General features: G+C 40.7%; 1 protein-coding gene across 1 annotated transcript in view; it reads right to left on the reverse strand.

Annotated features, from left to right (window-relative positions):
- LOC128861358 (serine-rich adhesin for platelets) overlaps positions 1–23,828 on the reverse strand; it is a 114,130-nt gene extending 90,302 nt beyond the window's left edge. Inside the window, exons 1-2 of the mRNA XM_054099448.1 lie at positions 23,735–23,828; positions 20,076–23,289 (exon numbers count right to left, since the gene is read on the reverse strand). Of these exons, the coding sequence (XP_053955423.1) occupies positions 20,076–23,280 (3,205 nt within the window). The 5' untranslated portion in view covers positions 23,281–23,289; positions 23,735–23,828. The remainder of the gene's footprint in view (positions 1–20,075; positions 23,290–23,734) is intronic.
- Positions 23,829–24,875: the final 1,047 nt, after the last annotated feature.

The raw sequence follows: 24,875 nt of genomic DNA on the forward strand, positions 1-24,875 counted from the left end.
GGCGGGTCCACGTTTTGGCATATATTTCGAGACCCTAGTCATCAATAGGTATGAAAATTACCCCGTATTAAAGCACTTATCAACAGCTTTCATTTGATATCCATATTGTACAAACACATTCTAGGGTCCACGTTTTGGTCTCTATCTCGAGACCCTAGTCACGGAGCGGATGGAAATACTCTGAACTAAAGCATTCACCAACAGCTTCCATTTGATACCCATATTGTACATACACATCCGAAGGTTACCCGGGTCCACGTTTTGACCTATATCTCGAGACCCTGTCTACCAATAGGTATCCAAACTATACGGAAACCATCTTCAATACCTCCTTAACAATGTGTGTAAGTTTGGTTTAATTCGGTTCAAGGACACGGCGGGTCCACGTTTTGGCATATATTTCGAGACCCTAGTCATCAATAGGTATGAAAATTACCCCGTATTAAAGCACTTATCAACAGCTTTCATTTGATATCCATATTGTACAAACACATTCTAGGGTCCACGTTTTGGTCTCTATCTCGAGACCCTAGTCACGGAGCGGATGGAAATACTCTGAACTAAAGCATTCACCAACAGCTTCCATTTGATACCCATATTGTACATACACATCCGAAGGTTACCCGGGTCCACGTTTTGACCTATATCTCGAGACCCTGTCTACCAATAGGTATCCAAACTATACGGAAACCATCTTCAATACCTCCTTAACAATGTGTGTAAGTTTGGTTTAATTCGGTGCAAAGACACGGCGGGTCCACGTTTTGGCATATATTTCCAGACCCTAATCATCAATAGGTATGAAAATTACCCCGTATTAAAGCACTTATCAACAGCTTTCATTTGATACCCATATTGTACATACACAGCCAAAGGTTACCCGGGTCCACGTTTTGACCTATATCTCGAGACCCCAGTCACGGAGCGGCATGAAAAATACTCTGTACTAAAGCATTCACCAACAGCTTCAATTTGATATCCATATTGTACAAACACATTCTAGGGTCCACGTTTTGGTCTCTATCTCGAGACCCTAGTCACGGAGCGGCATGAAAAGTACTCTGGACTAAAGCATTCACCAACAGCTTCCATTTGATACCCATATTGTACATACACATCCGAAGGTTACCCGGGTCCACGTTTTGACCTATATCTCGAGCCCTATTTCCAAAATAAAATATAATCCATGTTACTCGTGGAGGATGTAGCTTTCGAATGGTGAAAGAATTTGCAGTTCATTCAATGCAATGAGCAAGGTAACTACATATGAGCAAGGTAACACTAATGAGCAAGGTAACACTAATGAGCAAGGTAACACTAAAGAGCAAGGTAACACTAATGAGCAAGGTAACACTAAAGAGCAAGGTAACACTAAAGAGCAAGGTAACACTAATGAGCAAGGTAACTACATATGAGCAAGGTAACACTAAAGAGCAAGGTAACACTAATGAGCAAGGTAACGACACATTTTTTCGTGCGTGCAGCCTGTTAAATCGAATTATAAGACGTTATCACGTCAAAAATACTTTTTTAACTTTTAAAAATGTTGTTAACATAGAATTTCAATACAACCGCTTTTTCTTTTATTTTGATTTGCTGTATCAGCTGAGAAAAAATTATCTATTGTAAATGCGTCGAGCGATCGAAATTCACAGTCGAAGATCGAATGTTGCTCATAATAAGGACCTATGAATCAAATTTGTGTTCTAATTTTACACTGCTTCTTGTTGGGGAGAAATACCTTTCGAGCAAATCAATGGCTTGAAAAGTGTTATGAGCACTCCTCTCCTTATCTGCATCAGAAACAACAATAAACCGATGGTTTGCTCACTTCACACGTGGTCGTAGAGGCACCGATGATGCGTAACGCAGTGGACGCCGTAATGAATCGGCAACATCAGAAAACATCAAAAAAATCCACAAAATTCTTTTGAATGATCGAAAAGTGAAGTTGCGTGAGTTAGCTGACATCGTAAAGACATCAAAAGAACGTTTTAGCTTTATATTGCATTAGCATTTCACTATGACAGAGCTCTGTTAAAAGTGGTTGGTTCGTTGTAGACTAAAAAACAAGACAATGCACCGTGTCACAAGTCGATCCACGCAAGGATAAAACTACTTGAATTGAACTTCGATTTGCTCCACACTCAGCGCATGTGCCGGATTTGGCTCACAGCGGCTACTGGCTGTTCGTAGACCTACAAAAATGCTCGCCGGTAAGAAATTTTGCTCGAATGAAGAGGTTATTGACTATCGTTGAAACTGAGGCCAGTTTTGAGGCAAAAGATAATCGTTCTACAAAAGTGGTATTGAAATGTTCCGTATGGATTTTACATTCATGAGTAAAGCTAATTTTGAACAAACAAAAAAAACGTGGAGGAAGTGTTGTACCGACTCAGGTTCTTCTTCAGCTCCACAGCTCCTGCAGAAGTCATTGTGAGGTACACCCATTTTACTGGCTAGGGTGCCAATAGTGCAGTGACCCGTTATAACCCCTGTGAGGACGCTGGTTGTTGATCTGTTGAATCCAAGCAGACATTTTGACCTTTAAAGATTCAGTTTTGGCCAGAGTGCTTTAGAGATCCTACAGTTGGTAGTCTTACTCAGGTCAATCGCATTGTACGACTCGTGTATGGGAATGCTTATGTCCTCTGCAGCTCAGACCTTATCCTTGCACTCTTATCCGCTCTTTCATTTCCCTCCACTCTAGAGTGGCTGGGGGGAACCCAGCAAAGTGTGGTGTTGTGTTGTTGGATGAGCGAGCGAGTGGTAACTGACAATGAAAAATTAGGACTTAAATAAAATAATATACAACCTTGATCAAAAGGCTTAAGGGACAACCGCCAGCAGATGCTCTAAGTCAACTGGTTTGTGTTGTTTTATTGTTTTTGTTTCTGTGATTTAGCATTTCTGCTAAAATTGGCCGAAATATTGGGAGACTGTGTAGGTAATGATACTCTAAAGTAAACATCCATTTACGAATACCATTTATGAATACCATTAATAAAACTAAATAAAATCATAAGAAAACATGCAACATTTTGCAGCGTAGCAGCCAGTCGAAGGCTCAACTTGTGCATGGAAGAAAATTTAATAATTTAAAGAGTATAAAATGTAACATTCCATTTGAATTGATTCCAGAGTAATTTGAATGAAGTTCTGTTTCGAGAAATAGGTGCATGAGCAAATACGAGTAAATGCCAGCATATAGATACATATACGTACAAGGGTCGTTTGAAAAGTCCGCGCAAAGAGAGAGAAGTATCACTACTGGCGCGTATCGAGGTTATCTTTAGTTAGTAGCATCTCTTTGAAGAACGCGCACCAAATTTCAGTCAGATCGGTAGAAGTATTTCTTTGTGTTTGGTATTCGTTTGAATCAAAAACTTGAGTGCTTTTCCAGTTGTGGTCGTAAAATTAATGCGAGTAGAATTCCAACGCGTTTCCCACTCCCCTAAACACCAGACTTGGTTTCCTCAGATCACTCTGACTACTATTTGGTCCCCGATTCGAAGAAATGAATAGCGGAAAAACGATTTTGTTCAAACGAAATGTGACGAAGGGCTATTTTCCAGACTTAGACAATCCTTATTACTCGGAAGGGACCAACGAACTAGAATAGCGTTGAACGAAGTGTATAAGCTTAAAAGGAGACTAAATCGAAAAATAAAAAGGTTATATATATAACTTTTTTTCTTTTTAAGTTATCTGTTCCATTTTTGTTTTAATTTGCAGATTGATCTTTAAAATTTATTAAAATGGATAACTGGGACACGCAAACAAGAATTTGGATAGTCCGCCGCTATCACGCACTGGAGTCCGTAGTTTTGGTACAGAGAGAGTACAGGCGGATGTTTGGTGGCGATCCCCCGCAGATGGACCATAATGAGACTGGTGAATAATTTTGCTGAGCAAGGAACAGTCGCAAGAAGGCCTTATCATCGAAACCCACCAGTTCGGACGGAGGAAACGATCGCTGCTGTAGCTGCAGCTATACAAAGCAATCCAAGGGTTTCAACAAGAAGCTTATCTGCTCAACTTGGTGTCAGCCGACAGTCTTTGCAAACAATAATGCACAAAGATTTAGATTTATTTCCCTACAAAATTCAAATGGTTAACAAACTGAATGCAGCAGACTTGCCGATTCGCTTGGAATTTTGCCAGAAGATTCTGCAAATGGTGGAAGAAGACCAAAACATGTTAAACTGCCTTTTCATGTCTGATGAGGCCCATTTCGATTTAAACGGCAATGTGAACAAACAAAATTGTCGAATATGGAGTACTTCTAACCCACAGATACTCCACGAGACGGAATTGCATCCTCTTCGCGTGACAGTGTGGTGTGCGGTTTCTTCACGCTGTATTGTCGGGCCTTATTTTTTTGAAGAAAATGGTCACACCGGTACGGTTACTGGAGACCGTTATTTGAAAATGCTGAAAGAATTTTTCTATCCAGAACTACGCCGAAAGAGAATTCCTTTCAACTCTGTGTGGTTTCAACAAGATGGGGCAACGTCTCACATAGCCCAGACTGTTATGACAGAGTTGCGACGAAAATTTCCCAATAAACTGATTTCAAGAAACTCCGAATTTCGTTGGCCCCCCAGGTCGCCTGACCTTACTGCACCTGACTTTTTCTTGTGGGGTTTATGTAAACAAGAAGTTTATAAAACAAAGCCAACAAATTTGGATGAACTTAAACAATCCATTCGGGCAACAATTGCGGCTATTCCTGTCGCAACTCTCAAAGCAGCAATGAACAACTTTTTACTAAGATGCCGCACTTGTGTCAACGAGCATGGGGGGCATTTAAATTCAATTATTTTTAAAACTAGTTAAGCTACATTTAATAAAATTTAATGACCTTCAACTTGAAAAAAAAAATAAATGAATTCCATACACTAAAAAAAAAGTTATTTGAGTTTCTTAATGTAGCAAAATTCATCAGCCACCCTGTATAACTGGTGCAAACATGCTTTTTGTGTGTTTGGCCGAGCTCCTCCTCTTAGTTCTGGTGTGCGTTTTGTGGGACCCACAGTTTCAAGTCGACTCCGAACGGCAAATATTTTTTATGAGGAGCTTTTTTTTCTATGGCAGAAATACACTTGGATATTTGCCATTGCTTGCCGAGGGACAGCCGCTATTAGAAGAACCATTCATTTTTGGTCTTTCACCGAGATTCGCACCTATAGGGTTTTTCAATAAGGGCGGGTAGAAGTTGAAATAAAATGGAGTTTGCTGTGTGGCACGTAGCGCCGTTCTGCTGGAACCACAAGTCGTCTAGGTCCATATGGTTCAATATGGGCCATAAGAAATTGGAAGGGCCACCACGTCTACCGAAAAATGGGCGCAGTGCGCGCAACGTTTGCGTTAATGAACACTCATTTTGATAATAAAGTTTTATCATTTGAACGTGCTGTTCAATCGTGTAACTTGCCATGATGATTTGATGTAAATAACTGAATAATAAACAAAAGATTTGACAGATGTCACCAAAACAAAATGGCTGCCACAGGGCGCCAAAATCAACCCGCGCCAATTGAAAAACCCTTTACGTCGTTTGCACGACTTCGATATCCAGCTGTCTTCTCCAGGTATGAGCTGGCCTTCCTCTGTGTCTGCTGCCTTATGGGTTCCATGTAATGGCACGTCTAGCGATTTTGTCGGCTGGTGTGCGTAAAGTATGGCCAATCCGCATTCTACGATTTCTGTATTAATCTGTTCCAGTAGTGTCAAGTTCCATAGAGAGTGTTTTTTTAGTGTATGGAGCTATAAGATTTTGATGATTTCTCGAAGGCACTTATTGACAAACACTTGTATTTTCTGTATGTCCTTTGGTGCTGCGTTCCACGTTTCGCATCTATACAACAGTGTTGATTTTCCATTCAGAGATTTTTAGTTTTGTATGGCGGGAAATGACGCGTGACTTTCACACTGGGCCTGAAGCGCCGAAAGCTTGTCTAGCTTTTGCAAGTCGATTAACGACATCTACTGAAGAGATGCCACATTTGTCAAGAGCCGAAGTAACAACGGTAACGGTCTACATATTCCAACGACTTATTTTGGATGAAAAAGTGCTCGTTACATTTGGTGTTAATTCGTTACATTCGGAGAGCTTTGCTTTAACGTTTATTCGCAGTCCCACTTTCGTTGCAAAATTAACCACCAATTCGAGTTTCCTTTTCATGTCTGCAATGATGCTGCTTAAAAATAAGATGTTATCAGCGTCATCGAGCCTTTCATTTAAGCCCCATGGAATGCCTCTCTTTTCCTTAGTTGACTGAGGCCATACAGTGTCCAATACATTATTGAAATCGAATGGTGATAAAATGCAGCCTTGTCTTACATCAGATTTAACAGCATTTTGTCATGGTACTGATTTTCAAGAAGAATCCGGCAAGTTCCATGAGCATCAATGCTTCGACAAGCGATGTCATCTTCTTTGCATTCCTTTGCACGGTAATGTTTTCCAAATGGCGTTCTGCTCAAGTTTTGTTTTTGCGCACACTTTTCAAGCGACCCTCGTGTAAGTGCAAAGAGAAATTGAAACGAAATAAAAAATTAAAAAAATAACTGGCTAAAATGAACAAGAATATTTAAAAATCATTCATTTTATTTCCTTCCTGCCACGCAAATGCTGCTGAACAAACAAGACGTGGTCCGATTTTAAATGTAGGTGAAGTAGAAATGTACAGAAATGTATAGAAATGTTGCAGTTAGTATACAATCGAGGGCAATCTTGGAAGATTCAGCAGCAACGCAGGAAACAGTAATAAAAAAAACATGGTAAATAAGCGTTTTCACATTATGAGGAATTGCAAAGTAAAGTGCATTTAGACTACATATAAAAAAATCTAGAACGAAATTGTAAATATGGGAAGTGGGCGCTGTTAAATGCAGGCAGGCTGGCAAACAGGCAGGCAGGCTGGCAGGCAGACTGGAATGCACATAACCACAGCAGTGATAGCAACTGACGTCTGCCGTTCACTAACATCCGTTGATATACTGATGACTGCCGATGGCTATTTCGATGCTACACTGGTCAGTTGGTTGTGACTCAATGACCAGTGGCTGGAATGAATAAAGTGGCCTCTTTCGTACGGACCCTTGGCCTTATTTTTGTTGGCACTTGTAAAATTTATTTATTTTTTATTGCACACTCTTCCGTGCACTTTTGCACACACACACACACACACATGGTTGAACGTGTCTGTGTCTGTGTACACATTTTGTACACTACTCATTTTACCAGAATATTTAAATTGCTGCATAGTGCACTTCTCTTCATAAAATTTTCTTTTTTTTTTTTATTCCGCCTGTTCTATTTTTTCACTTGTCTGTTGGCATGCTTTTAATGCACATAAATAAATATGAAAACTTCATGCGATTATGGTAATTTTATTATTTTATATTATGAAAAAAGAATGCACACACATACGAATAAATCGTGAAAAAATGAAAGTAGTTCAGGGGAAGAGTGAAAAGTGCATTCGAAAATTTAAAAGCAAAAGTAGCCACAAAATATGGGACCAGGGTGGCAATAAAAGTGTTTTAAAATGAGCAAGTGTGCTCATCGTGAAGAGCGAAAATTACATTTGTAATACATATATGTACGTATGTATGTATATTATGTGTATACAGACATGAACAAGGAAGTAGCACATAAATAACATTAAATCGCAGTTAAATGGGTCCGAAACACCAGCTAAAAATGTTTTTGTATTAAAGCTTGTTTAATCACCTACCATTTGATATATGCAGCCCGCGAAAAAAATTTTATACAAGGGATTCCCTTTTACATTTTGTGCCTTTGCAACAATACGTGTAATGAAATCGAAATGTTTTGTAATATATTTTTTAGCATAAACTTATAACGTTCTCATTTATGAGTTTCATTCCGTTTTTTTAAGTGACTTCGAAAATTCATTTCGTCCAAAAAATGGGATTAACCCGTGAAAATTTTCGTGCAATAATTTATTATGCCTGATCAACTTACTTCTACTTGGACCTTAAGAGTGTGGCTTTAGACCCGGAAAATCTACAATCGAGCAGATATTCACAACGCCAAGTCTTGCAAAAAACCTACGAAAGGAGAATCGACACACGCCACCTTTTTGTCGATTTCAAAACTAGTTTCGACAGTACGAAAAAGACTTGTCTCCATGTCGCGATGCCTGAATTTGATATCCACGCAAAACTAATACGGCTATGCAAAATGACGTTACTCAATACCAGCAGCGCCACGAGAATTGGGAAGGACTTTGATGCCAAACGGGGTGTCAGACAGGTGGCTCACTATCGTTTGACTCTTTGATGCTGAAAAAGATCATGCGAGTCGCAGAACTTTATCGATTAGACACTTTTTTTATAAGAGCGCAATGTTGTTGACGTATACCTATGATATTGACATCATCGGCCTTAACAACCGCACTGTTAGTTCTGCCTTTCCCAAACGGCATAAAGAAGCAAAGCGAATGGGTCTGGTGGTGAACGAGGACAAAACGAAATATCTCCTATCATCAAACAAACAGTCGGTGAACTCGCGTATCGGCGCCCACGTCTACTAATTGTTGACAGTTATGATTTTGAAGTTTTAAGAGACTTCGTTTACTTAGGAACCAGCACTAACACCAACCGAATTTCAGCCTTGGAATCCAACGAAGAATCTCTCTTGGACTAAGTAAGCCCATTCTATAATATGGCGCAAAGATTGGACGATGACAACATTCGATGGGGCATCGCTTGGAGGGTGTGAGAGAAATATTCTGCGGAAGATTTTTGGAGCTTCGCACGTTGGAGCTTGGCACGAATATCGCAGGCGATCGAACAATGAGCTGTGTGAGCTTACCGAGGCCATAGACATAGTGCAGCGAATAAAGATCCAGCGCCTGCGCTGGCTCGGTTATGTCGTCCGAATGGATACAAACCGTCCAGCTATGAGAGTATTCGAGGCGGTACCAACTGGTGGTATCAGAGGAAGAGGAAGACCTTCTCTGCGTTGTAAAGATCAGGTGGGGAAGGGCTTGACTTCACTTGGTGTGCCCAACTGGTGCCTGTTAGTATGAGAAAGAAACGACTGGAGCGTTTTGTTAAACTCGGCCAAAATCGCTTAAGCGGCTATCGCGACAATCAAGAAAATAATATAATCTTACTTTAGGTGTTGGCGTGTGAAACGCTGGTACAACGAATACATTCGCGCAGGATGAATATCGTGACTGTCCGAACACGGTTGTTGAGTCAAAAGCAATCGATGCTGTTCGTCGTCATTTCGCGAGATAGAAGCATTCTTGAGCATTGGTGGGACCAGCAAGCATTCAATATTGCAGGCACATTTGGATGTCAAGGAAATTTATTCTCGTAGTATGACGAATAATTTGAGAATCACACAAAAAAGTATTCGCGCCGATTGGTGTAAAAAGATGTTGAAGAAATTCAACCGCAGTGGTTCAAAGCACGTCTGTGACATCGTAACAGGTGGCGAATGAGATGTGTGCATATGAGCCGGAGACAAAAAACCAATCGGCAGTAAGGGGGTTCTACGACGAGCTTAATGCAACAAAAGTGGTTCAGGAGAGAAGCTTCTCAAAGCAAATGGTTGTCTGTTTTCTGGGAAACTATAGTCATACCCCAACGATACCATTAGAGAAACTTAAAATGAACAATTCTGATACTACCACTATGCTCGCGTGATGTTTTTGTTCAATGTTTTATTTTTAATCAGATCCATTTGGTGAGATCCGCCTGGCAGCTTCTGCAGATGGGATTGAAAGGAAGGTTAAGTTTGGCTGCATCATCCCCTACCTTGCAATTACCTGTAAGGGTTCCAGTAATACGTGAGATATTTGAGAGAGAGCTTCTTAACAGAGCTTCATTCATCATCTGCATGTTGTACGATCGCCATGTTTTCCTTGTTGTGATGCACGTAGTTAATTGCTTTTACCTTCTTTCGGCTAAAGCATAGTAGTGGAAAGCAATAGATGTTTTTATTGCGGGAGCTTACTAAGAACTACTCTCACTTAATGACTAAACACATAGTAAACTGTCTCGAAGTCCGTGGATGCTACCTTTGGTTCACTAAAAGATCCTCTGTTACTGTGCTTTCGTTATCAGCCTACCGACTGATGTAGGGACTAGCTATGCATAAAAAACATATATTGTTAGCGTCAGCGGTTATTAAATACGCCAAAACGCTCGGCATGACGCTGGGAAAATCATAAGAACTCAGGATTTATAAGGAGTTCGGTGTAACTCAAAAACCTCTCTGAGACTCTCACCTCGTAGCCGCTGAACGCTGTTCTGGACTCCTCATGTCTAAATGCCTTTCACTATTCGCTAACTGTGACCCGTCCGGTCCGGTCAGCATTCGCGATCCGGAGTCGCTCTTAAACAGCTTTTAAATTTTGCGCATTGGCCAGCCGACTTTCAAGTTAGAAATTTTCCATTTCTTCTAAAAGAAGTGCCAACAAGCAAGGATGCCTAGAGATAGAGATGATTGCGACTCTAAAGATCCAAAGAATCAATTTCAAAATATGGGTCATGCATTTCTCTACTTAAAATTTTAATATCTTTCGTTCGGGCCGAGGTCCAGTTAAAGTGAGTGCTCGCTAAATCTGTATTCTAATCAATCTGGGAATTTTTTCCAATTTTTCATATACATATGAATATATTCATTATTATTCGAACCTTAAAATAGTGCTCACAGTAGTTTGAATTAGTGATAGCAGTGTTTTTATTTCCTTTTCATCTCCCCGTATGTATGTATGTATGAAAGTTGTTCATCTTCTTACGCATAACTGCATCTGCAACAAATACCATAAAAGGTGCTAATTTTGCAACTAATTTAACAAACTGCTCAACTTTTATCTATTTAGACATGAATGCAACTGTGCTTTTGTGAAGCTTTTGACTGCTTGCAACAAATGCGCCAACTGTCAACACGAATACTACATAGCATTTGCTAGCAAAATGGAAGCAATTAAGCGTATGTGGCGTGTGGCATGCGGCATGCGGTCTTTAGCGACTCTGTGCACATACATACCTATACAATATGCGTACAAGTGTGAGGGGTATATTATATTATATTAGTATGTGGCTTGTGTGACAAATAACGCCTACGCGCATGGCATAAGTGACTCCGTCTGCTCAAAGCTTATGAAGTGGCTGCTGCGTTCGTGAGACCAACTTTTTAATTTAATTAAATTACCAGTATGAAAAGCTAGGAAATAGGGACCAACACTTTTCTTTCAATTGTCTCCAACACTTCAGATAGGAGCAGATAGCGCGTTGCAACCCACGCAATTAGGAATACGGCAAGGGCTCACAAATCAACAAGCCAGTTGCAGCCATTCCAGTTAAATATGTACAAGCTTCTACGTACATATGTATGTATTTATATTCCTCTATGTCACTTGAGCGTGGCGTACTATTTGAAGCACTTGGTATGCACAGATGTAGGTATGTAGGTATGTATGCGTGCCTGGTAAGCCTGCAATGCCAGCATGACGAAAATTCCAATACAAATGTAATAAGGCAAGAAACTCCATTGGCACTAACAAATGGGCCGTTTTCTTTGAAAGTGATATAAGTCCATTTTCACAAATAAATAATTAATGATGAAAACTAATACAATTTACTGTGGAATTTTTATTTATAAACATTTAAAAAAAAAATTCGTTGTTTTTGTCATTACAAATTCTCGTAAGTAATGAGGTTACAAAGAAAGCGTGGTAAATTTCAATGGCCGATATTGAATGTGAACCCCACCTAAACGTCAACGACACCGTTGGACTTCTTTCTTTGGGGTTATTTGAAAGAAAAGGTGTACGTCGATAAGCCAGCAACTATTCAAGAGCTAAAGAATGAGATAATTCGGCTCATTAACGGCATAGAACCTCAATTGTACCTCAGCATCATCGAAAATTTGTATCATCGTATGGAGGTGTGCCACCGAGGCCGCGGCGACCATTTTGCCGATATTGTACTCCACACGTAATTGAGCCATACCAATATTATCATAATAAAGAGAAATGACAATAATTTCCGAAAAAACTTGTATTTTATTCAAAATCAACACCAGCCCTTGAAACTTAACCACCCTTTATAATTACTTTGTGAATGGTGTGAGTCTACTTTCATCAAAGACATACTACTATTTAGTTCAAATTTGTACTAAATAATTTCGTAAGTGCATTTTTGTGTGTGCGGCAACACTGTAAATCACACAACAAATTTTATTAGTTTCCCGAAATTTCGGAGTTTCGCCGCTTATTTTAGAATATAAAGTCCCACAGGTTCAATAAGTACCCGTGTTTGATGACTTTGGGGGCTTTCCTGAAGGAAGTTGGTGCTAGCATAGACTGCTGCCATCTATCAAGCGACGGCAAAACAAATTTCAGACTGATTGATAGGTTAGTGTGGATTTGGTAGCTATTCGAATGAGGCGTATTTCGTGATTTTCGCTGGAAGTGAAAAAAGAGCAGTATCGTTCGGAAATCCTATTTTTAGAGGGGTTGAAAAAATGACCGCAGCGTTTGGAGAAGTGTATCTTTCTAAAAGGGGACAATGTTAAATAATAAAAAAAAAATTTTGAAAAAATGTTGTCTTCATTTCTAATACGAATACATATTGAGTCGCCCTCGTAATAGCCTACAACGATATGTGTACTCTAAAAAATATATTTGAAATATTTGAAATTGGTTTCAACGTGGCTTAAAGTTGTTGAGTCTCCCAAGAATGGCATAGAAATTATCGACCATAAATTTTTATATTCGGGGCCCTCTTATCTACCAAAATTTGAAAGCCGATTATGGAACTATCGAGGGTAGTGTATGAAAAAAAAGATTTATTGCATGCCCCTAAAGACTATTTCATTATCATAAAATATGCCGAAAATATAAAAAATTTATTTTGCATGAAATGAAACAAGCCGATTTTATTCCTACCAAAACTTTGCAAGATACGATTCCATGGAGGCGAAAAAATATCAATGGTGAGGAGGTAAATGGGTTGAAGATATGTTGGGTAAGGGTCCCGTAAATGTTCTATAAAACTACAATACATTGAGTGAAAATGAGGATTTTAAAAAATTGCTTCTTACAGAACTTTGGAAATATAGTTCTTTTTATAAAACGTTTATATCATCATTCCATACAGGTCACATTCTAAAAATATGTACAGGCATGATTGGTTTACTACAACATATCCCCCCAATGGAAATATAGTTCTTTTTATAAAACGTTTATATCATCATTCCATACAGGTCACATTCTAAAAATATGTACAGGCATATCCCCCAATACCTCGCGACTACTTCCAGAAACTTGATCATAGTGAAATAATGTTAAAATATTATTAAGAAATATTATTTTCTCTGTCAAAGTGACATTTCACACTAAACAAATTCTTTACCTGGGTTTTTCTTCTTACATTCAGTTGTGAGTTACAGGCTCTTAGCAGTGAAAGTTAACAAAGAGAAAACGCGTTATATTTTACAGTTTTTCTTTGATAGAGGCGAAAGTGCAAGCCTGTCCGCTGAAGTTGTGCCGATACTGTAAAAGCTGGATAGTCGGTTGAAAGCATGACTGCCGAGTGGAATTTAAGTGTGCTCTGCCCAATCCACAAGAAAGGAGATCCTGCAATTTCGTTCTGTAACATGGCGTAGTCAGAGCTTTAATCGCGGCTTGACTATCGGAGAAATTTTAAAATCTTCCTTGCTCCCGCGTTCCCTAAGCATTTTGCATGCCTGCAGGATCGCAAAGACTACTGCTCGGCAGTTTAAAGCAGATAGATAAATTGGCTGATTTGGAAAAAACCCCTGCTCCGACTCCCGATTCCATCTTGGAACCGTCAGTGAAAACAGAGGTGCAAACTTCGGTGCAGATTTTCCCCTCGATCCAATCCTGCCTATTTGGAAAGATTGCCCTAGTGCGACCCTCAAACTCTAGTTTGGGATAGAGGGATCTGTTCGAAGTTCGGAGAAATACGGTGTTAACTGTCCGAAAATGCTACCATGTCCCTTGAGAGATTGCCTCCAGAGGCCAATCTTCTTTAACCTGATTCCATTTTGAGCTGCGATGGTAATGACGAAAAAGTCGATGGGAGGTTAGTGCAAAAAGATATTCATGGCAGCACTGGGGCAAGTTTTACATGCTCCGGTGATGCCAAAGCAATCAGTCCTTTGCACCCTCCTAGTTTAGTGTTATTATAGCTCTTCCGAAGAGCTTCCCACCAATTATGCATCCATACGTTAAAATTGGCAAAATGACTGCGTTTTAGAGCCACAGCTTGACTTGGGGACTTTTTACCGAATGTAGATTTGCAGGAGTAGAAGGCTATACTGGCCTTCTTTACCCGATTTTCAATGTATAGCTTCCAATGGAGTTTGGAGTCAAGTATCACTCCAAGATACCTAACTTCCGAAGAGCGGGAGAAAGTGGTTGTTTAATTTGGAAAGTGGAAAGGGTGAAGGTTTATATTTTCTGGTAAATAGCACCAGCTCCGTTTTGTCAGAGTTGACTCGGAGTGGCAGCCTAGTGACCGAGTATAGCCAGTGACCTTTCCAAAATCTCTGCCATGACTGAGGGAATCGGTCCCGATACCATCAGGACCAAGTCATCGGCGTATGCTACTACCTAACAACACTAACACTAACAAGAATTTCTGCCTTGAAATCTAACGAAGACTCTCTCTTGGCAACAAGTGCTACTTTGGACTAAGTAGGCCCATTCTATGGCATGGCTTTGCAGGTTGGCGACGGCGAATATCGAGGGCGATGGAACGATGAACTGTGTGAGCTTTACGCCAACATAGACATAGCACAATCAATAAAGATCCAGCGACTGCGTTAGCTGGGTCATGTCGTCCGAATAGATATAAACGCTGGTAGTGGTGGTAGCAGAGCAAGAGGAAGGCCTCCTCAGTGTTGGAAAGATCAGGCAGAGAAGGAATTGATTTCATTTGGTGTGTCCAACTGGCGCCGGTTATGACGGTTTATGAAACTCGGCTAAAATCGCGTAAGCGGTTATCGCGCCAATTATGAAGTAGAAGAGAATGTAACGGCTATATAAGTGGAATTTTTGCATTGCCGATTCTTTTCAGGCATTTTTGATGGTAAAGAAAATGTTGAGAATGTCGATAAAATCACAGAAATAACCGAATTTGACCGCCATGTTAGTAGTGGCAGTATCGCCCAAGATCTAAAGATCGACCATAAATTATTTTTAAAGCATTTGCCCAAAATAAAAAAATAAAACTAAGACATATTAGACAAACTAATATATTATATTTGTAGTAAGAATATACATATATAATTTTAGGTGAGTAGTAAATTACTTTTTCTTTTTAAATTTTTTTTATTTTTGAAGTATTTAAAAGGAAGTACACAAACTAAAATTGCTTTGTTTCAATTAAGATCCCGGTTAGTATTTTGTAAATGCAAGATTTATTACTTTTTGCTGACTTTGAAAGTAGTGTCAGTCCTTTTGAAGTCATTGGAAGTAAACATTTTTGTTAATCAAATTAAAAAAAAATATTGCATCATAAATTTAAATCACTTTAATGTTTAAAAAATACATAACTAATATATTAACGCATATCCATATTTTTCAAATTATTCAAATGCAAGGCCTGAAATACCTTCATTTAAAATAAAATACACTTACACCACTTTCAAAGAAAACGGCTATTGCCCAGCCGTGCATATGCAACCAGTGGGCATGCCTAGCTTGCCACCAACATACACACATGCATACAAATCCATACATACAATACATATATATAAGTATATGCAACGCATGCCCTGCGCCCTTATGATGCGATTGCGTATATTACGTCTTAGAGCATGCCACAGTGCTTTCTCTGATGTGTACATTGGCTCGCCTTTGTGAGTGTGGTAATGCTATTATGCTCCTGCTCCACTAGTATAATATAGTGTATGGGAAAATACAATGCGGCGCAATATGGCACCTCCATGCACAGTTAGTTCAGCGATTAGCGCAGTAGGCATTTATATGTGTGTGCGCGCAAGGCATGAATCATCAACGCACTCACGTCCATGCATACATGCATTCATATGTATATGTATGTATGTATGTATATGTATGCTTGTATGCACTTACACCTCTATGCACGAGGTAGAAGCCGGAATGTTGTTCCTTTGTTTTCGGTAATTTGGTGCTTTGCTTGCCATAAAGGCATAAGTGCAGCATTGAAAACTTTTGAAACTACATATTTGATTTTTGCCACAGTTAAGTCGACGCTGTTGACACCCCGCCAAGTTAGTCGTAGAACACCTTGTTGGGAGGATGATGAATAGTTTGATTGTTGGCGATGAATAGTGTGGACTACCTGGTGTCAAATGTTTGTAAAATCATATAATGACCCCAATATTTATGCATCAGTGCACATTTCAGAACATTTTGAATTTACAGAAGATATTGAGGATTAATGATTTTGCTATTATTAGGTACAAGGATCGCTGTAAAAGTTTGCGCTGAATCTTACTCGATAACTTTGTTGTTGCTTTCATATGAAAATTTTTCGTCAAGTGAGCAGAGTCCGGAGATAGTGAGCAGAGAAGTGGCGAATTGAAGGCGCCTAGTATTTACTTACTTTTTCGATCATCCTATAAATTTAATATGGCATTATCAAATTCTATAAAATTAAAATGTTTTAAAGACCTTCAAAAAAAGCAGAAATGGCTGACTTCATTTCATCATCGTCAGTATATTTTTTTCACGGAAGCCCGCTTTTAGTTTTGGAATTAAACAATAATCTGCAGGTCATATATCTGAAATATCGAGAGGGAGGCTAAATGCTTCAAAGTGATGCGCATAAAGCGCAACTAACGCTACTTATTTTTTGCTAATTCAAGTAATTTATTCCGTAACAAATTTTCCTAGTCCTCGCCATTTAAGGAATAAGGCGAAATGCATGAATAATCAATGAATTGTAAATTAATCCCACCGCCAAGCAAAAGAAAAAATGTTTTTTTTTATTATTTATTCGTTTGAATGAAGGAAGGAGTGATTTTCAAAAATGGACGACAAACGCCTCAGCAGTTGTGATTACACAATTAATTGTTATAGAATTCCAACTCATTTCACTCCAGACTTGGTTCCCTCGAATCCGTCGAACTATTATTTGTTCCACAAATGGGAAGAAATGGCTTGCGGGAACAAGATTTTATTCAAACGAAGAGGTGATTGCAGAAACGAATGGTTATTTTGCGACGTGGAAAAATCATTTATTCAGAAGGGATCAAAGAACTAGAATAGCGTTGGACGAAATATATAGGCCTTAAAGGAGACCAAATCGAAAAATAAAAAAAGGTTTACCACAAACAATTAAGTAGTTTTGATTTTTGCGCGGTATGAGTTATCTTCTACGGTGATCTGTGAAGCCTCGGATCAAGACTATAGAATTACGAACATATTAGATCTAAGCTGCCGTAAAAAGTGGTCTCTCAAGTGGACTTCTAAATTGCGTTTCATGCGAGATAGCCGCGGATTCTATATGCGCAGAAGTAACCTCCATTTTTTATATTTATTTCACGATATGCGCATTGGTACTTTTTTATTAATAAGCGAGTCTTCATAGTGCATTGTTTCTGAATAATTTCAATATCAGTGCTATGCTAGAAACCAGGATCATTAGAGCTAATATGGGTAATATCAACATAACCAAGAGAGTCCATAGGGCTACTCTACAGAGAGGAGTACTGTCTCCACTTCTCTGGTTACGTGAGATTAGCAAAATCTTATTGAAACTTAATGGAGGTGGAGCAAAAGTGGTTGCGTACGCTAATGATGTGGTGTTAATGGCATCGGGGCTGTGTCCCAATATGATCAGTGGGATCATTCAAAGAGAGTAAGGTGAGCTTAACTCTTGGGATACGGGCTGTGGCCTAAGTTTAAATGCGCGTAAAACAGAACTCATGCCCTATTTACGGCCAGATAGAAGGTACCAATCTTTACCCTACCAAATATTAACGGACAAACTCACTTTTACCCAGTGCAATGTACTTAGGGGTAATTTTGGACTCCAAACTTAGCTGGAAATTAAACGTCGAAGCACGGGTAAGAACGGAACAGATCACGTCCTAGGGAGGCTCTGAACGCACTGACATACGTTATTCCAATGGACCTACACATTAAGAAGACGGCAACCATGGGTGCATTTAGGCTAAATGAAGCGGGTCGCTGGAAAGAAAAGACCTGTGGTCATGCCAGTCTACTATTGGGACAAACTCAGTTAACCTCGGTGAGGACTGACTACATCGTCCCGACGGTAACATTCAAGAGAAATTTTACCACTCTCTCTCCATCTAAGGAGGAATGGAATAAGGGATTCTCACTAAACAACTCCGACACTACAGTCTACACAGACGGCTCTAAAATGGATTGTGGAGTTGGAGCTGGTATATACGCTCATAGACTTAAAATTTAAAAATCTGTCCGGCTCCCTAATGCCTGCAGTGTCTTTCAGGTGGAAGTACTGGCAGTTGGGGAGGCTTGTAGGCTACTAATCGCAGATTTCTTTTTTCGGATAGCCAAGCTGCAATCCAGGCACTGGATTCAGCTACAATAACCTCTATGGTTGTAGAACAAAGTAGGAATGGCCTTTCTACCTTGAGTGAAAATCATAATGTTACCTTAATCTGGTCCCGGTACATTGGAATATTGAAGGTAACGAGAAGGAATATTGAAGGTAAGCAAGAGGGGGATCTTTTATGAATAACGGGGTTCTTGCAGAATCGGTATTCACACCATTAGGTGCAGTCAAGGGTACAATTTCCCTAAAATACCTCCTAAACGCGGATTGTAGAGGATTGGAGAGACCAAAGGAAATGCAAAATTAGCAAAACGTTATGGCCCACCTACAACCTCAAATAATTGTCAACATTATTCAACATGAAACGACGGGATGCTTGGAGACTAACGAAAGTCATAACTGGCTTTTGGTCTGCCGGAGAACAAGCAGCCAAAATGGACATCCCTCACAACACACACTGTCACAGTTGTAAATAACCGGAGAAAAGGAAACAATCTTCCACTTCCTCTGTGAATGCCCTGCCCTATGGAAGGACAAAATGTTAACCCTGGGCAAACCGCTGTTCGAGGGTCTCGAACAACTGTCTGGCCTAGATGTAAACAACCTAATAAGGTTCTTAAACCACACAGACTGGATATAGTCATGCCGTGAATAACTGGTAGACAAGTTGGTAACGAGGATGTGGCAACAAAATGGTGCAGAATCGCTAGTTGGAGTCTGCATGAATCACCACTCTGACCAACCAGCCAACCAAAATATATTTAAATATGGAGGCTTGTGCAGTTCGAAATAAAGGTAAGGGCGTTTAAACATAGCTATCCTCAACTGATTGCTGCAGATTGATTACCACCCATCAGCATCTCACTTTGACTTTTATTGCATAGTAAAATTTCATACCAAATTGTATGCCTCTTGAGTTCGAGGGGTTGATATGTAGTATTAGCTTTGATATCAAAGATATTTTCTTGTGAAATATGAGTCTTCTCCCTTTGATATATAGTGGTGCTTTGAGTTTCCGACTTCAAATATTTGAAGTTACCTTAAAGTGGTAATCAGTAGAAAACAGAAAGAATGTAAAGTAAAATCCGCACACACAGTAGCTTGAAGCAATAAAATTTTTTGCTGTTTACAGTAGTCACTGCTGCTTAGTGATACCTTTTCAGCATGCATGCAGATCTATCATAGAGAATCTCTTTGAAGTTGTACCATCACTCTCAAACATCCGAAAGCTTAGCGGCGCAATGTCGTCAACCTCACTCATAATAAAAATATAAAAAAACAGGCATACAACGGCTTCTGTTACTAAATCACACATATTGTTCACTTGCGCTGCTGTGCGCAATATTCAGTTCGCGGCACGCCACAGCACACGAGGCCATTCAGTGCTTCTGTTTTTATAAGCCCACCAAAATGCAAGCAGATTTAGTCAGTTGGCGTACCTACAGTGGGACGGGCTGCTGATGGCAAACTTTATATCTAAAATTAAAAGCTAACAAAGCGGCGAACATAAAAATAAATGAACTCACCGAGTTTCGCTTTCAGAGAATCATCAGAAGGAGGGACAGCGTTTGTATTAAAAGCTACTGAGTGGTCTAACGTGGTGGTATAGCTGTTATCGTCGTTCGCATCCTCGTATACATCCTCGTCGCTGCTCTCCATGTCGACGGTATTGCTGCTGTCTTTGTTTATGTTGGTGTTCTCGTTGTTCTTCTTGATGGCGTCTGATTGCCCATCATCGTCATCATCATAATCATCGTTCTTGTTGCAGCGAATGACATGTGACATGGACCCAGCTGCTTCCGTTGTGGTTGTGGTGGTGGTGGCAAGTGATTGAACGTTAGTGGCTATTGTTGGCAGTAATGATGTCGATGATGACGTCACCGCCATTGCCGCCTTTATTATTGTTGATGAATGTGTCGATCTTTTGGAATTTTGTGGAGTAAGCAACATTTGCGCAGCGCCAAGTGACATAATTTTGCCGTCGTCGTCGTCGTCGTTGTCGTTGTCGTCGCCGTTGCCACAATGTTGCTGCTGGCTGCTGCAAGTGTTGATTTTATTACTGCTTAAGCTGCTGCTCGCACTATTTGTGCTGCCATTGTTGTTGCTGCTCTCGCCAATAGTTATGGGACTTATATCCTCGTAATATAAAGAATTTGTTGCATTTCCACCTTCTGTACGCATTTCAACGGCTGCACCATCAAAATTATAACCATCATAATCGTTGACGAATTTTTTGTTGCTGTTGCTGTTGCTGCTGCTGCTTGCTTGAGCAATCACCTGCGACACAAAATCGGAATATTTCTGCAATTCCGCCAACAAGGCATCCTGTGTCGGCAGTGCCAGTGACAAATGCGTCGATGGGCCGATGGGATGTGTTTTTGCGTTTGGTTTTGACTCAGCTGTTGCGGTTTCGAATGCATTTTCTAGGCGCTGTTGTTCGCGTTTTCGATTGTAATACTCGTAATTGGTTGCCGATTTGGGTGCCTGCAGGTTGACATCGTCCGTAGCGATGCAATCTTCTTCATCAAAGAAGTGCTCTTGCATTTCTGCCGCTTCATTGGCCTCATCACTACTCGTCGTATCACTTTCGAGCGCATGTACGATGCGTTCCTCAACGCGAAATTGAACCTTTTTCCTTGCCTGTGGAAGTGGAATGTAAAATTGCGATTTGGCAGTTGGTGTGGGCGAGATTGTGGTGTCCATGTGCATTAAATTTATGCGCCGTTGATTAGAAGGTGTCATTACTTTAGCACCATCTGTGCCGGCGCTACCCGTCAATCCCGTTTGCTGATCTTTAGCACTAACTATTGCCGCAGCACTCTCGGCTGTTGTGGATGTTGGACGTTTGAGAATGGATTTGATGTGCTGCGTGGGCGTGGCCGTTAATAGCATCATTCGTTCACCATCTAGCGCAGTTGGTGCAGATTTACTGCCAGCACTATTGGACAAAGTGTGTTCTGCTTCACTTTCAACACTTTCACTCGAATCAGACTTTCGTATACGCATTGGTCGCTTTGGCTGTGATGAAAGTGACACAGATGCAGAATCGAGGTGTTTTACTTGCTTACTATTGCTGCTTGCTGATTTTTTCGTCGTTTCCGCAACTATGATGCTCTCGTAGCTGCGTCCATCCTCGTTTTGTTTGATTAATGATTTAGTCGACGATTTGCTGCCACCCAAGCTAATACGCTGCCCAGCTATTGCTTGCACATTGCCATAGCTACGTTTGCCAAGTATTTCCTCATCATGCGAGCTACTGGCATCTTCTTCACTAATATTTACATTAGCATTTGAAGTGCCAGCTGTGCGATTCTCACGTCGCAACACCGTTGCTTTATTTTCTGCCTTTGTGTTGGAGGCTTTTATCGATTGCGCTGCTTCATTATTGCTGGTGGCGTTCATGCGTGTGCTGCCGACTGGTATGTTGAAGGCAAAGGGTGGTGCTTCTTCCGTGAGCGCCGCATCAGCTACATTAAAGTCATCATTTGGTGGCATAAACTCATTCTGAGAGCTTGAGGAGGAGGAATTGTTGGAGGTTGGAGTAGACAGTTTATTGCGTATTGTTGATGGAGTAGCAGCAGCTCCGCCATTCAGATTAGAAGAGGCTTGGTTGAGTGAGATCAGGTCATAAGGATTTACATTGCAGCGTAGTATGGAGCGACGTGTGGCGTTTCCCTCGCCGCCGATTGAGCTTGTAATGGCGCCGGTTGCATTTAGCAACGTATCACTGCTCTCTACCAGCCAACAGTCGGGTTCTTCCACCACTGCCCCTTCCCTTCCACTATTCTGCTTTTTGCTCGGTGTAGGAAATTGACCACGTTTACGACTACGTCCGCGTACTGGACTTTCACTTTTGCCACGTCCACGCGATTTATCCTTTTCTCGAGTATTGTTGCCCGTATCACGGCTGCTACTTATGCTGCCGCCACCGGCGACACCCGGCTCGGGCGATAGCAGTCGCGTACGTCGCATTAAATCATATGGATCCTTTTGCGGATCGAGTATAGTGGGACGCGCCTTTTTCGAAGTGCTAACCACGCGTACGGTCGCGGAGCCGCTGCTGCGCAATTTGGACATGGCCAACATACCGCCGGTTGGCAAGCGCATAGTACCGCCAATGGGCGTTAAGGGCAAGCGTGACCCTTTGCACTTTTTACACACGCTCGCCTTCTTTACGTCGCGTTTTGCGCCATTTAGATATTCGGGACACGAACATATAACCACCGCCAGCGGTTGCATATAATTGCCCGGCGATGATGGGGCCTGTGGCATAAAGTGATGGTATGAGGGGCGCGCGGGTATGCCACGTACGGTGCCATAGATCCATGGCTCTGCGTATTTCATGGAACGTGAAAGGGCACTTGGCAAATACTCATAGCCGCCATTGCCATTGCCACCACCACCACCACCGCCACCGCCATTGCCAATATGATAATCGCTTAGTTGCAGTGTTGGTAAATGCATTGCTGCAACTGTGTTATAATGCTGGGCTTGGCTGCGGCAAAAATTATTTGCTTTATATGCGGAATCTTGCGTTCGTTTTGTATTTACTGTTGTTTGTCTTGTTGTTGCTACAGCAGCTGCGACGGTGTTGTGTATCTGTTTTGTGGATGTCACCGTTGCACTGGACTCAGTGCAATTACTTGCTGTAGTCGATATTGTGTTGTTGCTCTCTGTGGTTTTCGTAATCTTGAGCCGTTGACTCCAGCTTTTCTTTGATTTGTCGTACATCGGCGAATGCTGCAAAATAAGAGAGTAAAAAAAAATTAAAGTGGAATATTGACGATTGGTGATTGCCTTATTAAGGGTGCGGTGTAAGAGGCTTTAAGATTGGTAAAAGGTATTTCGCTGGCATTAATTTATAGAATATAAGTACATTCGTACTTATTTAGCATACAGTAGTTGGTGGGGCCTTGCATGCAATTTCGTACGTGTCAAAGGTGTTGTACGTGAAAAGGCAGCAGCCAAAGTGGCAAATGGAATTTTGTAGCTGTTTACGCCGCTGAACGCCTGGGGATTTGCCACTGACCTGCCTTGCCAGACATGTAAATATACTCTCCGCTGCCTTTGCTGTAAATGTAAAGCATTAACAGTTCAGTTGCCTTTGCTGCGTTGTGGCAGCAGCCAATTTCTCGTGCCCACTTTGTAGTTGGTGTCTTGTGAAGTGTACTTTGCTGTAGCTTACCTTTGTTTTGCGCACATAATCTCAATTTGAATAGCTCCTGCAATTTTTCACCGAGTCGTTGCATTGAAGTAGATCAGAAGCAATCGCAGCGAACTGAAAATAAAATGAAATACAGAAAAAAAATTATTTGAATGAACGTTGAGAAGGTAACTTAAAATACATTTTAGATGATTACAGATTTTCTATTAGACTAGGGAATTGAACTTGCAACAAAGTAGTCGCTGGTCAGTTATTATGCGTCCGTGTGTATGTAAGTATATCTAGTTAAAGATATAATTTTTCCATTGCTGCCAACATTTACATTGGCCCTTCGCCTTTAGCGCATTCTTAAAATGTTGGTTTTGTTCTGCAGTCAGTGTGAAATTATCAACACACCCAAGTACAAAGGAAGCGGCTTCTCAATTCGCTTCCCTGCGTGATATTGAACGTAAATGTAAATGATTGTAGTAGGACAAATATTATTTTTAATAACGAACTGGCTGATAATGAGAAAAAGCTTAGGCTGAATACTCTGAGTTACCTATTTGGTAGATTGTACTACAGTGGGCAAAAAGTAAGGTGCATTTGGTTGTAAAATGAAAAATCTTTATTTATTCTTGTAAATCAATTTCATCCCTTTCAAAATAATCCCCTCTCGATGAAACACACTTATGCCAACGATTTTTCCAATCCCCGAAACATGCCAAATAGTCCATTTCCGGTATAGCCATCAGCACCTTCTTCGATTCAGCTTTTATCTCCTCAATCGACTCGAAACGCGTTCCCCGGAGTGGTCTCTTGAGTTTTGGGAGTAGCCAGAAGTCACACGGAGCCAAATCAGGCGAATACGGTGGTTGCGGAACGATATGCGTGGAATTTTTGGCGAAATGGTTACGAAGAACGAGTGCAGTGTGAGACGGTGCATTATCGTGATGCAAGAACCAAGAGTTGTTGGCCCATAATTCTGGTCTTTTTAGACGAATTGCTTCACGTAAACGACGCATAACGCTCAAATAATATTGCTTAGTAACAGTTTGGCCAGGTGGAAGGAATTCATAGTGCACCACACCACGAAAATCGAAAAACACTGTCATCATGACCTTTATTTTTGAACGACTTTAACGTACTCTTTTCGGTCTGGCCTCGTCTTTAGCACGATATT

Source organism: Anastrepha ludens, chromosome 4 (genome assembly GCF_028408465.1).
Source record: "Anastrepha ludens isolate Willacy chromosome 4, idAnaLude1.1, whole genome shotgun sequence".
Taxonomy (NCBI): domain Eukaryota; kingdom Metazoa; phylum Arthropoda; class Insecta; order Diptera; family Tephritidae; genus Anastrepha; species Anastrepha ludens.